The sequence below is a fragment of the Orycteropus afer genome, unplaced genomic scaffold (assembly GCF_000298275.1).
Source record: "Orycteropus afer afer isolate SDZICR_OR568_19922 unplaced genomic scaffold, OryAfe1.0 scaffold00011, whole genome shotgun sequence".
In the NCBI taxonomy this organism is placed as follows: domain Eukaryota; kingdom Metazoa; phylum Chordata; class Mammalia; order Tubulidentata; family Orycteropodidae; genus Orycteropus; species Orycteropus afer.
In genome coordinates, this window is record NW_006921598.1 from 18,184,618 (window position 1) to 18,201,474 (window position 16,857).

The window sequence follows — 16,857 nt, forward strand, 5'->3', positions numbered from 1 at the left end:
TGCATAGTATTCCATTGTGTGTATGTACCATAGTTTGGTTATCCATTCCTCAGTTGATGGACATCTAGGTTGTTTCCATGTTTTGGCTATAGTAGTACAGTGTTTTTAAATTTATGAATTCTTGCTTTATGGCCTAACATATGGTCTATCATAGAAAATGTTCCATGTGCACTAGAAAAGAATGTATATTGTTCTGTTGTTAGGTGAAGTACTCTGTAGACGTCTATGTCAAGTTGGTGGATTGTATTGTTTAGCTCTTCTGCATCTTTGTTGAGTTTCTTTTCAGTGGTTCTATCTTTCATTGCAAGTGGTGTATTAAAGTCTCCCACTATGACTGGAGTCATCTGTTTGCCTTTTCACCTATTTTAAAATCGGACTTTTATATTTTTGGGCTCTTTCATTGGTCCATAGATATTTATTTTGGTTATAGCTTCTTATTCATTTGTTGCTTTAATCATTATATAATGTCCTTCCTTGTCTTGTATGGTGGTTTTTGTCTTAAAGTCAGTTTGCTCATAAGTTAATTTTGCCACTTCTGTTCTTTTACAGTTGCCATTTGCTTGATATATCTTTTTCCAACCTTTGATTTTTAGTCTGTTTTTGTCTTTGTCTTTAAGGTGTGTCTCTTGTAGAAAACATATTCATGGGTTTTGTTTTCTTATCCAATCTGCAACTCTCCATCTCTTAAGTGTGCATTTAATCCATTAACATTCAGTGTAATTATCAACAAGTATGAAATGGTTGCTGTCATTTTGTTAATTTTTTATGGTGTCCCTGGTTTCTTTGTTCCATATTATTTTCTGTCCTGAGCTCATTATGTTTATGAATCGTGTTATCATTTCCTTTGTTGGTGTTGTTTTAGTATTTGCTGAATATTTGTGCTTGTCCTCTTTTTTATTGTGATGTGAAGGTTTATCATTTTTCTTTGAGGTAACCCTGTGATTTATAATTTTCTCCTCGAAATTATAACATTCCATTCTATCTTGCAATTCTCTTGACTTCCTCACCATTTAGAAGTTCTGTAACAACACAGTATTTCGCTCTTTTTGGTTTGTAGTTGTCCTCATTTGCCAATTGATGTCTCTGGTTCCCTGTTTGCAATCTTGTAAGCTTATTTTTCTTTGGATATGTCCATAGCTCTGGTTTCTGGGTTATATCATGTTGTGTGTTAATGGTCAATTGTTATTTGCTCGTTTTGGTTCTCTCTTCAAAGGACTCCCTTTAGCATCTCTTGTAAGGTTGTTCTGGTTTTAACAAATTCTCTTAGTTTCTGCTTATCTGGAAATGTCCTAATTTCACCATCATATTCGAGGGACAATTTTGCCAGCTATATAATTCTTGGTTGAAAATTTTTCTCTTTCATGGTTTTATAATTCCATCCTTTGTCTTCTCGCTTGCATGGTTTCTGCTGAGAAATCAGAGGTTATTCTTACTGGTTTCATTTGTAAGTAACTTTTTGTTTTTCTTGTGCTTCTTTCAGAGTTCTTTCTTTGTCTTTGGTTTTGGGAGTTGATGATATGTCTTAGTGATTTTTTTGGGGGGTCTATCTTTTTTAGTGTTTGTTGGACTTCTTGAATGGATATATTCTCATCTTTCATCATTTCAGGGATGTTCTTCTCCAACACATCTTGGACAGTTTTCTCAGTGGTTTTGTTTTTCTTTTCCTGTTCTGGAATTCCATTGACACATAGGTTATTCCTTTTGATGGTGTTCCACGTGAACCTTAGGCTTTCTAAATTTTGTTTTGATCTTTTTTCTGATTGATCCTTTTCCAAAGAAGTATTCAGGTATTTGTCTTCAGTCTTATTAATTCTGTCTTCCATTGCATCAAATTCTACTCCTTTGCCCTTTCAATGTGTTATCTCTTTCTGACAATTTAGTATTAATCTTCTGGATTCCTGTGTGTAGATTTTGAATCATTTCTCATTTTTCATTTATTTTGCCATTTTGTTCTTGTATTTTCTTCTGAAATTCTTCTAGGGTTTTGTCTATGTTTTCCTTGGTCTTTCTCCCAATCCTTTGAAGATACCTTAATATAATTCTTTTTAATTCCTTATCAGAGAGTTCCAATGCTGCTTCTTCCTCAGGTATATGTTCTGGGTCTGCATCCTGCTCACTTGTTTCTACCACTTTATTTTGCTTCTTTGTGTGGACTGTGATGGTCTGTTGTCTCCGAGACATCGTGACATTGTGTTTAGATCTCTGTTACATTTTTGTGAAGAGCAGCCAGTGATGAGTCAGGCTTCTCTTGGTGGTTGTTTATCGTTGACCCATTGGTAGAGAAGGAAGTGGTGGCTGTCACTCAGTCAGTGAAGCTGTAGGAGTTGTGGGTGTAGTTGTGTTATGGGGACTGTTGCTTTCTTCCACTCCATTAGACAAAAATAACAATTGAATAACCATCAAAAAAGTAAAAGCACATGGACAAAAAATACACTGTGTAATCACATAGGAACAGTAACCAAAAAAAGAAAAAAGGGAAATAGAGAAAATAAAGGAAAAAGAAGAAAAAAAACCCTGCAATGTGTGGAGAGGATATAAGACAAAAAAAAAGTTAGTGAAGGAGAATAATGAAGAAAATATGGGAAAAATGCAAAAAGAAAAATAAGGTACGGGGTTAACCAGGAGAAAGAAAAAGAAAATTGCAACCAGGAACAAGGAAAAGAAAAAAAGCTGAAAACTTGAACCTTTCCAGTTGACCAGGTTGCAATGTCTCTGGGGTTCCTAGCAAGTGGAGCCAGTTCTTAAGTCCCTGGAATCTGGGAGAACGCTCTTGCTTTAAATATCCAAAATGGTCAAGCCACTTGTAAACATTCAAAATGGCTCCACCCTCTGGACAGACAAAAGTCCACAGCTCAGCCTGCCGTCCTCTTCACTGCTTCCCCTTTTATTACCCAGCCACCAGAGCAGTCCTCCGTGCATTCCCTGGCTTGTAGGGCCGATTTTTAGGTTAATTCTTGTGTCCTACCACCACTTGGCAATATCTAAGCTGTCTGTGCCTTCAGGATCGCTGTTAGACCACAGCTCCGTGTGTTTCCTTTTTTTGATGTTTTCATGCAAATTCTTCTGCTAGTTGGAGTTTAGTCTACTTCTATAACCTTCCCTTCAAAGGTCGGGTCCAGGATTATCTTCTGTTTCTGTATTAATTGGTTCCCCCTTTCTTTGTTGAAGAGGGTCTGTGCAGTCTTTCTGCCTATTCTGCCATCTTTCCTGAATTCTCATTGCTCCAACTCTTGAAGTAGCTTCCTAAATGCCTTCTGTCTATTCTTATCCACTTTAAATGTTGTTCACAGTGAAGCCAGAATAATTTCTTTATAGAAGCACTCTGTACTTTTTTTTTATAATGTTGATCTGTCATGTAATGATATAATCATTTGTGTAATTTGTGTCTTCCTGCTAGATTGGGTACTTCATGAAGGTAGGGACATGTTCATCTTGTTTACTACTAGATCACTAGGCATACAGTGATGATGGTCATATCAGTAGCAGTGTGGTCACTCAGTTGTTTGCTGAATGAATGGAAGAAAGGTAAGGATATTGGGAGGTGGCACGTAAACAAGCAAGCAGCTCATGAATCTCATTTAAAGAATTTTAAAAGCTGGTGTGACACAAGATTGGCCTTTCAGGAAGATAACTTTGGGTGGTAGATTGAAGGATGTGTTTATTGAAAGAAATGAAATCATGGGTAATTGGAAATTGACCACCCAAAATTTCTTGTATAATACAACCAGTGTAAAGGGTATAAAATGAAAGGATATAGTTCTTCGAAAAGAGTTAATACATTCATTACTAAAGATATTTCCATATCATCACAATTGTTTTTGTATTTCATTTACTCCTAAAGCATTTTCTGGTCTCCATAAAAACTTGATTAATGGATGTTCATTTTCTTTCCTTTTAGCAGAGATTTTACCAAGTCTTCATAATTCCTCATCAGATGTGTCTTGTGTCTCTGAAATAAATAACATATATGAAAGAATTCGACTTGAGAAACTTACATTTGCCCATAGAGCTGTTAGTGTCAGCACAGATCCAAGTGGGTGCAACTTTGCAATCCTGCAGTCAGATCCTAAAACAAGGTATGCTTGTATGTGTTATTTTCTATTTTAGAGTTAGTCTCTATTTTATTTTCTATTTAGGGTTATTCTTCTGCTTTCAGTAGCTCCTTGCTCCAGTTTAATTGAAGATCCATTGCCAAGCCTTTAGAGACATTAGACAAAATCATGGTGTTGGGATAACTCAAAGGTGGAAATTACCAAGAATGATGAGATTTCTCTGTAGTTTTTGTGTGTGTGTATGTACGTGCGTGCACACACACACATATACACATCTACATATGTATGTACATTAAATTTATATCTTTAGTACTTTGTTATATACTCTATATTCCAGGTTCTCAAATTCTAAGAAATGTATTATAAATATTTCTTATTTTGCAAAAATTTTTGACCCATGACCATGAAGGTAGTTGACAAAAGAAGAGGTGGTATGGAGCCATCTGTAAGGCAGTGTAAATTCCAGTGCAAATAGTAGAGCAAAAACAAATTACAATTGTAGTGGTATGGTTGAAAAATCCTACAAGTAGGATGATCGTTCATCTTGGTGTGCCAAGACTGTCCTAGGAAACCCTTCATTCTCTGGCAAACCAGGAGGGTTGGTCTCCATACCTAGAAGGGTAAAAGGCAGATTGGGAGGGTCTTTTCAGATTCCACATAATGAAAAACCAGGGTTACAGATTGATGGTACACTTATTTTTGTATATCTCTTTGCTTCCTTGAGTTTCAGACCTACTACTACAGGATGTAGGACCTGAAGTATTTGCTAAGTTACATATATCTGTCTATCTATCTTTTTTAAAATTTATTTTTCACTTGTAGATATAAAAGAGGAAAAGAATGAGAACTGTAGTTTTTTTTTTTTTAGGATTTTTTAATCATTTGAAAAATTATCGTGGAATAGTTATTCACATTTACATTGTTCTAAGTTATGTTGTTCGTGTATAAATAGAGACCATTTTTTCCAAATATTAGTTTTTGTTATTTTAAGAGAAAAAAAATCATAGATTTAAACAGAAATAGAAAAAAATTAAAAGGTCATACAGAATCTAGACCTTTGTGCTATAATACATGTTTTAGGAAATGCCAAATTAAAATTTTTGTAAGTTTAATAAATAATAAAGACATTACATTTACATAAGAGAATCAGCTGGGAATGCTTTTGTTTTCTTGAAAGTAAAAATGATTTTTTTGTTGGATCTAGCCTTTATGAAATTCCAGTTGTGTCATCATCATCCCTTTTTGAAGAGTTTGGCAAACTGTTGAAGGAAACAGATGAAATGGACAACATTCATGATGTGACATTTCAAGTTGGCAATAGACTCTTCCCTGCACATAAATATATTTTGGCAGTGCGTTCTGACTTTTTTCAGAAATTGTTTATTTCAGATGGTACTACTTTAGACTTTGCAGAAGTTTACCGGAAAGATGAAGATTCTTCAGGATGCCATCTCTTTGTGGTAGAGAAGGTTCATCCTGACTTATTTGAATACCTTTTACAATTCATATACACAGACACTTGTGACTTTTTAACTCATGGCTACAAACCAAGAATACACTTAAACAAAAAACAGGAAGAATATCAGAGCACTCTGAATTCTCATGTGAATAAAATGAATTGCTGTGAAGATAATAATCAGAAGTCAACATTTGAAGTTTATGAAAGTAATCAGGCTCAAACAACTGGTGAAAGGCAGAAAAGAAAATCTAAATCTTCAAAAAAAGGAAAAAGTGTTGGGGAAGATGATCCTGTAAGAATGTTGCAAAATGTTGCAAAGAAATTTGGTTTCAATAATTTGAGTAGTAGGTATGACTTCTCCTTGATAGCTATTCTTGTGCCTCATTATATTTTTTAAAATTCCTTAAAAATAGAATATTAGAAATTCTATTTTTTTTAACCTTTTGGTCAGTAGCCAAGTGCTTTAACCATTGTGCCACCAGGACTCCTTAATGTGTATAAAGTTGTTAACACAAAATCAGATACGATTTGGATTTCTCTCTTTTTTAAAGTATTTATGTTGCTTGTGACTGTATAACCTTACTTGTAGAGTGGAGAAGGAGAGTAATGTATGAGTGTGTATTAAGTGTTCTATTTAAAAACAGTGATGAACTTTGTACCCTGACTTTGATTTGTTTTTTGCAATAAAGATATTTAATGTATTTTGAATTCTAAGTAAAATTAAAGGAGAGGGCATGATACTTCTTTATCATGGAGTAGGGTTTCTTGAGATCCTTTTCTAGAGGATATAAATGATCTAGCTTCCTGGGTGGTACAAATGATTTGTGCTCAGCTAAGCTCTGGTGGCATAGTACCTAAGGTACTTGACTGCTAACCAGAAGGCTGGTGGTTCAAACCCACCAGTCACTCCCCGGAAAAAAGGTTGGGCAATCTACTTCTGTAGTGACATTGTCTTGGAAACCAAGGAGGGGTCACTATGAGTTGCATCCGACGCGAGGGCAGTGGGTTGGGTACTAACCAAATGGTTGGTGATTCAGATTCACACAGTGGTAAAGCAGAAAAACACTGGATAACCTATTTTTGTAAAATTACTGCAATTGAAAACCCTATGAAGTGCAGTTCTACTCTAGGCATAGGGTTATGATGACTCAGAATCCACTCAAGCGAAACAGGCTTAGGTTTTTTGGAGTTTTTTGGGTATAAATTATCTGTACAATTATGTTCAGACATAAGTTGATTTTTTTGGGTTTTTGTTTTTTGTTTGTTTTGGTAGGGGGCATGTATATGTCTACCAATTGTTAATTTTTGTCTGTTTTTTAAAATTTTTATTGAATTTTTGTGTGTTCTTGATAGGTTAGATGGAGTCAGATTTGAAAATGAAAAAATTAATGTTATCGTCAAGAAAACTGGTAATAAACCAAAATTAAGTCAGAAAAAATGGTAAGTTAATAAGTGAAGATAAAACTTTTCATGTCTAGATTGTGGCATCTAAGTATGAAAGTAGAGTTCATCATACCCAAATACAAAGCGAAATGTATAGTTAGATACCCTTTTACCTTTTCTGCTTGTCTTTATTTCCGGAAATGTTGGGGAGTTGTTGAGGTGAATGGATGAAAGATTAACTTCTCCATAAGACAGAAAGAATTCACCCTTTCTGATTACTTTCTAAAGCAGAAAGAAATCTTTAATTTTTATTTTTTCTTGCCTGAATTTTGTAAGTTGTTCTAAGTAGGAAATGACAATAACCAAAAAAACCTAATTATACATAATCATCATTATGATTATTACTTCATTTAGTACAAAATTTTTCAATAGTAAATATACTATTATAAATATATTTGTTATAGAAAGTTTTTGTTAATGGTATTTGTATTTTCTTTGTAGTTGAAAAGTTTTTGAGAAAGAAGGAAATTGGAGGTATCTAGACTGCCTGAAACAGAATAGTTTGTACAAATACATGAAATTAAAAGAGCCTCGAATATAATCTTACTATTACGTTATTAACACTTGGCCTGGAATAAAATAGGAAAATTAGAAGAAAGATTTATTTGGAAATTTGTCTATATTCAGTGGCCTTTTTCAAAGATTATCTTTATCGTAAGGCCTTTATTGTCTTCCCTGACAGGAAGGGAGATGAAGTACTTTATTTGCGTACATACCTGCAAATTATTTATTCTCTGCTGCCTTTAATAAGAGAAATAAAAAGTTATACTAAATTCTGTAGCACATTTTTTATTGGCTCAATATGTAAAGTAATTGCATTTGCTTGAATTAAATACTTAATTACATTTGAATTATTATTAAAATACATTTTTAATTATATTTTTCTTACAGTTCATTTCTGTGTGATGTGACCATGAAATCATTGGATGGAAAGGAATTTCCTTGTCATAAATGTGTTCTTTGTGCCAGACTTGGTAGGTATTTTCTTTTTTCTTTTTTAGTATTTACTTCTAAAAAATTTATTGTTAATTCATTTTATTTTTTTAAAAAATATTATTTCATTATTCTGGCTTAATTGAACTTTTTTTTCCCTCCCAGAATATTTTCATAGTATGCTGAGTAGCTCATGGATTGAGGTAAGATTTATGTAGAAAGCATAGATTGGTAACTACTTCTTCAAATTTTGGAAAAATTGTATACTAAAGAAATTATAAATTGGAACTTAATAATGAGATTTGTCAACATAGTGATGGACAAATTTTGGAATTGAATAAACAAGTTTATTGAAATTGACCTCTTAAAATGCATAATAAATAAACATGTATATTTATGTTAATATACTCAAGTGTAAAATTGTGACTTTTATATTACTATATATTATACATTATATACTATCTGTAGTCATCTTGAGATTTAGATAACAGCTTATTTACAGTGCTATTAAAAAAGAAGAATATTATAGCCTGTTGATATCTCTTGTACATAAAACTTTCTTGAAGGGTGGTTAGTAAATCCAAACCAAAAAAACCCAACCTCACTGCCATTGAGTCGATGTTGACTCATAGTGACTCCCGTTGGGTTTCTGAGGCAGTAAATCTTTATGGAAGTAGGTTGCCTCGTTTTCTTTCCATGGAGCGGCTGGTGGGTTTGAACCACCAACCTTCTGGCTAGCAATCAAATGCCTTAGGCAGTACGCCACCAGACCTCCTAAATAAGCTTGGTAAATAAGACATTCAAATGTTTGATTTGTGTGCAGAGTGATACAAACAAAAAGTATATGTAAAATTATTAGTGGAAATTGTATTTACTACTGTCGTAACCCCTCAGTATGGGGTTAGTTGGCCATAAAAATGAACATAGAGTAACAACACGGTTTTATTTGTCCCACAAAGAGAAAGAATTCAAAGATGAAGGATGAGTTTTTTAGTAATGCTTTTAAAATTCAATGCTTTACTAATTGGGTTAGGGCTTTACATAGTAAGCATTTTTTTTTTTTTTTTTGGTAGCATTCTGTCCGCTTAAGTAGCAAGCTATAGCATATATAATAACTTAAAATTTTAGCATAAATTTTACTATTGATGAGTGAACTAGAGTTGTTTTTAGCCTGTGTTTTGAACATGAGTTCCTTTAAAAGCTAAGAAAATGTTCTACAAACCTTACTTATTTTTTCCACTAGTTTTCTTTCTTTTGTTCTCTTAACTTCCTATATGTATCTTACTGAGGTCAAGTGTGTAAATTTAAAGCTCTTACTTCATTTTTTATTGAACAATATCATTACTATCACACGAAAGTAAAATTTTCAAGCCAGATTCAGAAGAAGACATGGAATGAGAGATATCTTTGCTGATGTGAGATAGATCTTGGCTGAAAGCACAGACTATGTTTACCTGTGTTTTATTGATTATGCAAAGGCATTTGACTGTGTGGATCTTAACAAATTATGGATAACATTGCCAAGAATAGGAATTCCAGAACACTTTATTGTGCTCATGAAGAACTTGTACCTAGTCAAGAGGTGGTTGTTCAAACAGACTGCTTGGTTTAAAATTAGCAAAGGTGTTCATAAAGGTTGAATCCTTTTATCATACTCATTCAGTCTATATGCTGAGCAAATAATCCAAGAAGTTAAACTGTTTGAAGAGCATGACATCAGGCTTAGAGGAAGACTCATTAACAACCTGTGATATGCAGATGGTGTAGCCTTGCTTGCTGAAAGTAAAGATGACTTGAATCTCTTACTGATGAAGATCATACACTGCAGCTTTCAGCATGGATTACACCTCAACATAAAGAAAATCCTCACAACTGGACCAATAAGCAACATTGTGATAAATGGAGAAAAGATAGAAGTGGTCAAGGATTTCCTTTTACTTGGATCCACTATCAGTGCCCATGGACGCAGTAATTAAGAAATCAAATGATGTATTGCATAGGACAAATCTACTGCAGAAGACCTCTTTGAAGTATTAAAAAACAAAGACGTCACTTTGAGGACTTAGGTGTGCCTACTGAAAAATAGCAACATTTAGAAATTGTTACTGCAATGCTACTTAAATCAAAACTTCCCCATTATTATTTATAAATGTGTTTGTAATACCAGTATGCTTTTATATCTGAGTTTTTCATTTTCTTGTTCTCATGGTATAAGATGTTTTAAAATTTAAAGTATCTCATTTTAGTTTTGTGTTTTATAAATTTGATGTTATTTTGTATTTGTTGTAATTTCCTGCTTAAGGTTCTTAGTACAAAAATCTACATAGTATTCTGTTGCTTAAAAAATTATTTTAATCATTTAGGCTTCCAGTTGTGCAGCTCTGGAAATGCCAATACATTCTGACATACTGCAAGTTATTTTGGACTACCTCTATACTGATGAAGCTGTGGTGATAAAAGGTATTAATAGAATTAGGACATTTTAGATATTTCAGGTATAGTGGAATAATGGTAAAAGCAACATGAATCCTAATTTCTACACTACTTGTATTGAGGTGGCAAAAAAAGGCTTATTGTATAGTAAAGAGTAAGGCTGCTAACTTATGATAAAGATGTAGAAAAGAAAGTTTTCATTGCCAGTGAAAATTGACTCTATAAGGATAACATGTAAATGGTTATGATCAATTAGATTTAATAGTTCCATTACCAACTATTTCTGTGATTGAGATGAATGAATTGGCAGTAAGGAGTATAGTTGTGACAAATACTTTACATAAATTCTTTCTTGTCTATTTTTCTTCTGTGCTAACATAACTGAAGTGAAAGGAAATAGATTAAGAAGTAAAACAGAAATTATGAATACAATGCATTTATGTACTTTGTTAAGGAGAACACTATGTTTTAGTTACCAAGTATTTTTAGGCCATAGAGTGGTACTAAATTTTCTGTGTTAGTTCATTTAACCAGTTTTATTCCCCCCGAGCCTAAGCTGTGTTGGGGAAAAAAAATGAGTGAAAAGGTTTGCTTACTATTCAAGAAAGTTACAGTCTATTGGAGAAGACAAGCATATTAGGAAACAAGTGTAATTCAACAGAGATAATCAGTCATAAAAAGTAGATACATTGTGAGAAAGCAGAATCTGAGTCTACCTGGGGAAATTTGGATAATTTTACAGAGGAGAAGATAGCGTTTAACTGAGAAAAAGATTTCCAAAGACAGGTATACTTAGAGCAAGCAATCTGAGACATTGGTATTCTTATCTTATATCTCTCATTTTTAAATTGAAATATAATTCCCTACCATAAAATTAATCCTTTTAAAGTACACAATTCACTGGTTTTTATATAATTCCAGAACATTTTCATCACCCCTAAAAGAAACCTCATATTCAGAAGTAGTCATTTTCCATTCTCCTTCCTGCTCCCCAGCCCTAGTGATCACTGTTTTACAGTCTCTGGTGGTTCAAACCCACCAGCCACTCCTCAGAAGGAAGATGGGGCAATTTACTTCCATAGTGATACCGCCTCGGAAACCCAAGGAGGGGTCGCTATGAGTTGGGTCCAACTCGACGGCACATAACAACAACAACAACATGGTTGTCTACAGAAAATAAAAAAGGGATGGACATATAAATGGAATCATAAAATATATGATCTTTTGTGTCTGACTTCTTTCTTTTAATGTAAGGTTTTCAATCCTTGTATGTATCAGTACTTAATTTTTTTTTCCAAATAATATTCTGTTGTGTGGATATACCAGATTGTAATTATCCAATCATTAGTTGCAGGACACTTGTTTTCACTTTTTGGTTATTATGATTAATTCTGCTGTGGACAGTCATGTACAAGTTTTTATGTGAACAATGTTTTTCATTTCTCATGAGTGTTCCTAAGAGTGGAAATCTTAGATCATATATTGACTATGTTTAATATTTGAGGAACTGCCGAAGTATTTTGCAAAGTAGTTGTACCATCTTACAGTTTCATCAGCAATATACCAGGGTTCCAATTTCTCCACATTGTAGCCAACACTTGTTATTATTTGTCTTTTTAATTATAGCCAGATTAGTTGGTATGAAGTTGTATCATTCGTGGTTTTGATTTGTATTTCCCTAGTGACTAATGTTGTTGACCAGGTTTCCATGTACTTAAAGGCTGTTTGCATATGTATTTTAGAAGATTTTTCTATCCTTTGACCATTTTTATTTGGGCTATTTGTATTTTTATTGTTATGCTGTAAGAGTTTTTTGTGTATCCTAGATTTTAGATTCTAGTCTCTTAATAGATACGTGATTTACAAATATTTTTTCCCATTTCTGTGTTATGTTCTCACTTTACTTTTTGTTGTCTTTATATATCTATCTATGTATATATAGATAGATATATAATTTATATATAATATAAATATATAGACATTTATTTTAGCATTTTTTGCACACTTGATTTTATGATATTAATGACATTCATCCTGTTGTATGTGCATTAATCACCACTATCCATTTCCATATTTTTCCATCACTGTTATCAGAAGCTCATTTTCTTTCTTTTTTTTTAATATGCATTTTATTGAAATATAATTTATATACAGTGAAATACACAAAACTAAAGTGACATGGGTCAATGCATTTTTTTTTTTCAGTGTTGCCTCCTCTCCCCTCCTACCCCTGGTAACCAACGAAGAAAGTTCCCTTCTGTATATAAACCTTTCCTTGACTTTTTACAATAATGCTTTAGTTGTATATTTGTCCATCTTTGATCGACTTCTTTCACTCAGCATAATGTCCACCAAGTTCATTCATGTTATTTGATGTTTTGCAGATTCTACATTATTCTTTAAGGTTACATAATATTCCATTGTGTGTATGTACCACTGTTATCCGTTCTTCTGTTGATGTGCACATAGGTTGTTTCCATCTTTTTGCTATTGTAAATAGTGCTGTGATGAACATGGGTGTTCATATATCTGTTCTTGTCATGGCTCGAAGTGATTTAGGATATATACCTAGTAATGGAATTGCTGGGTCAAATAGTATTGCTAATTCCAACTTTTTAAGGAATCATCATACTACTTTCCACAGTGGTTGTGTCATTTTACTGTCCCCACAGCAGTGTATGAGAGTCCCAGTCTCTCCACATCCTTGTCAGCATTTGTTATTTTCTGTCTTGTTGAGCTTTGCCATTAGTGCTGGGTGAGATGGTATTTCTTTGCTGTTTTGATTTACATCTCTCTGATGACTAATGATCATGAGCATTTTTTCACGTATTTGCTGGCTTCCTGAATATCCTCTTTGGTGACGTGTCCATTCATGTCTTCTGCCCATTTTCTATTTGGATTGTTAATCTTTTTTTTGTTGAGGTGTTGGAGTTTTCTATAATTTTTAGAGATAAGTCCCTTTTCAGATATGTAATTATTGACAAGCATGAATTTGTTGCTGTCATTTTGTTATGTATTTTTTCCTGGTGTCCCTGGTTTCTTTGTTCCATATTATTTTCTGTGCTGAACTCGTTTTGTTCATGAATCATGTTATCACTTCCTTTGTTGCTACTGTTTTAGTATTTGCTAAATATTTGTACTGGTCCTCTTTTTTATTTTGCTGTGAAGGTTTATCATTTTTCTTTGAGATTACCCTATGACTTATAATTTTTTCCCAAGTTTAGAACAGTCCATTCTATCTTGTAGTTATCTTGACTTCCCTACCATTTAGAACTGTAGCTACACAGCTTTTTCCCTCTTTTTGGTTTGTAGTTGTCTTCATTTGTCCATTGATGTCTCTGGTTCCCTGTTTACAATCTTGTAGGCTTACTTACTTTGGATACTTCTATAACTGAGTTGGTTTCTGGGTTATGTCATCATGTGTGTTAATGGTCAGTTGTTGTTTGCTGTTGTTGGTTCTCTGTCCAAAAGACTGCCTTTAGCATCTTTTGTAAGGTTGGTCTGGTTTTAACAAAGTCCTATAATTTCTGCTTATCTAGAAATGTCCTAATTTCGCCATCATATTTGAGGGATAATTTTGCTGGGTATATAATTCTTGGTTGGAAATTTTTCTCTTTCAGGGTTTTATATATACCATCCCATTGTCTTCTTGCCTTCATTGTTTCTGCTGAGAAACCCGAGTTTAGTCTTATTGGTTGCCCCTTGTAAGTAGCTTTGCGTTTTTCCCATGCTGCTTTTAAGATTCTTTCATTGTCTTTGGTTTTGGTGAGTTTAATTGGGAGCTCTGGTAGCATAGTGGCTAAGACACTTGCCTGCTAACCAGACGGCTGGCGGTTCAAACCCACCAGCCACTCCTTGGAAGGAAGGTTGGGCAATCCTACTTCCGTAGTGATACTGCCTTGGAAACCCAAGGAGGGGTCGCTATGAGTCGGGTTTGACTCGATGGCACATAACAACAACAACAACGATGATGATATGTCTTGGTGATTTTCTTTTGGGTTCTGTTCTGTTTGGGGTTCATTGGACTTCTTCAATGGCTATATTCTCATCTTTCATCATACCAGGAAAATTCTCTTCCAACAAATCTTTGACAATTTCTTATGTGGTTTTATTTGTCTCTTCCTGTTCTGGAATTCTAATTACACATAGGTTATTCCTTTTGATGGTATCTCACATGAACTTTAGGCTGTCTTCATTTTGTTTTGATCTTTTTTTCTGATTGTACCCTTTCCAAAGAAGTATTGAGGTGTTTGCCTTCAATCTTAAAAATTCTGTCTTCCACTGATTCAGTTCTGCTCTTTGCCTGTTCAATGAGTTATCTATTTCTGAAAATTTAGTCTTAATCTTCTGCATTTTTATCTGTAGATTTTGTATCATTTCTGATTTTTCATTTATTTTGCCATTTTGTTCTTATATTGTCTTTTGAAATTGTTCTAGGTTTTCTCTGTTTTCCTCAGTTTTGTCAGTGTTTTCCTTGCTCTGTCTCTCAGTTCATTGAAGGAACCTAAATATAAGTCTTTTGAATTCCTTATCAGGGAGTTCCAATATTGTGTCTTCCTCAGGGATGTGTTTTGGTTCTGTATCCTGGGTCCCTTGTTTCTTCTACTTTATCTTGCTTTTTTGTGTGGACTGTGATGCTCTGTTGTCTCCAAGGCATTGTGACTTTTTGTGTTTATATTTAATTGGTAATTGTATGTTGGAGTGACTTGCCCATAATTTTCATTTTCTTTGTTTTGTTTGTATGTTATCTATGTAAGCAGGATACTGTGCTGTGCTCCTCTATTTGCTAGTTGGCTGCACTTACATGCTCACCACCTGTCTCCTTTCCTGTTGTCTGCCTTCCATATATCCCTGCTGTCATTGGCAAAAGGAACCTATTCTTAGGTCCCTGGAATCCAAATGAGAATGCTGTCTCTTTAAAATCGGAAATGGCCACCGCTTGTAAACATTCAAAATGACTGTACCCTCAGTCACTTTAAATACCTAAAATGGCCACTGCTTATAAACAATCAAAATGGCTGTGCCTTCAGTCACTTTAAATATCAAAAATGACTGCTGCTTGTAAACCTTCAAAATGGCTGCGTCCTTGGTCACTGTAAATATTCAAAATGGCCACCACGCTTAAACAATCAAAATAGCTGCGCCCTCTGGATAACCCAAAGTCAACAGCTCAGGTTGTCTCTCTTCTTGTTATTTCCTTCCTTAGTCATAGGCCACTACTGCTGTCATCCCTGCAGCCCTTGGTGACTAGGGCTGATCTTTAGGTTAATTCTAAGGTCCCAGCACCACTTGGAGATATTCAGGCTGTTGGTCCCGTATTAGTAGCTGACAGTCCACTACTCTGACTGTCTCCGTACTCACTGTTTTCATTGGCTTTTCCACTAGTTGGTGCCAAATCCACTTCTGTATACTTCCTTTCAAAGCTCAGGGCTCCAGGATTATCTTCTTTATCTCTGTCATTTGTTTTCTCTTTTCTTTGTTGAAGAGGGTGGGTCTGTGGAGCTTGTCTGCCTATTCCGCCATCTTACTGGAAGTCCCAGAAGTTTATTTTCTTGATAATGCCTTTTGAAATATAAAAGTTTTTTAGTTTTGATAAAGCCCAGTATATTTTGTCTTTTGTTACTTATGATTTTTCCTTTGTTTGTTGAATATTTCTTCTGCCTGCTTTACATCTGCTGTTAAGCTTCTCTGGTGGATTTATTTCAGTTATTATACTTTTTAATTCTAGCAGTTCTCTTTGTTTCCTTTTTTATAAGACTGCTTTTTCACTGTTTTTGCCTATTTGGTGAAACATCATCCTTATACTTTCTTTTAGTTTTTTAGACATGATTTTCTTTAGGCCTTTGGATGTATTTTAAATAGTTTTAAAGTTTTTGTCTAGCAAGTACAGCTTCTGGGCTTCCTCATGGACTGTGTCTTGACTGCTATATATTCTTTTTTCTTTGCATGTCATCTAATTATTTGTTGAAACTGGTCATTTAAAATGATATAATGGGGTAACTCTGGAAATCAGATTCTTTTCCCTTATAAAGATTTTTTATTTGTTTGTTTAATGATTTTTCTGAACTAATTACATAAAATCTGTATTCTTTGTTACATGCAGTCACTGAGGTCTCTGCTTGATAAGCTTTGTGACCATCTAACAATCAGATAGAGATGTCCTTAAATTTGTAGAACTAATAAATCTCCCCGTCTTTGTGACAGGACGCTGTGTGCATTTACTATCCTGCTTTAGCTTTTATTTTCTACTTGCACAGTGCCTTACTCAGCCAGTAGTTAGAACTTAGTTTTCTTAAGTCTCAAGTCTTTCCTGGGCATGCATTTAGCCCTGGGCATTAGTACAGCCCTATTCATGCATGTGGCATTCTAGATTCACAAGAATGTGTTGGGGTGTTTCAAAGCCCCCCATGAATTTATCATGCCCCATATTTATAAGTATTTTGGTCAACTTTTGGTTTGTTCCAATTGCTATTGTTGCTTTAGGCAGCTCAGATGTTAAGCACTTGCTACTGCTTGTTTCAACAAATACTCCCAGGT

At 34.2% G+C, this 16,857-nt stretch overlaps 1 protein-coding gene across 1 annotated transcript in view; it reads left to right on the forward strand.

Moving 5' to 3' along the window:
* IBTK (inhibitor of Bruton tyrosine kinase) overlaps positions 1-16,857 on the forward strand; it is a 171,931-nt gene that overhangs the window by 40,230 nt on the left and 114,844 nt on the right. The window contains exons 10-15 of the mRNA XM_042782244.1: positions 3,899-4,076; positions 5,257-5,859; positions 6,865-6,951; positions 7,846-7,928; positions 8,053-8,090; positions 10,251-10,347. Of these exons, the coding sequence (XP_042638178.1) occupies positions 3,899-4,076; positions 5,257-5,859; positions 6,865-6,951; positions 7,846-7,928; positions 8,053-8,090; positions 10,251-10,347 (1,086 nt within the window). The remainder of the gene's footprint in view (positions 1-3,898; positions 4,077-5,256; positions 5,860-6,864; positions 6,952-7,845; positions 7,929-8,052; positions 8,091-10,250; positions 10,348-16,857) is intronic.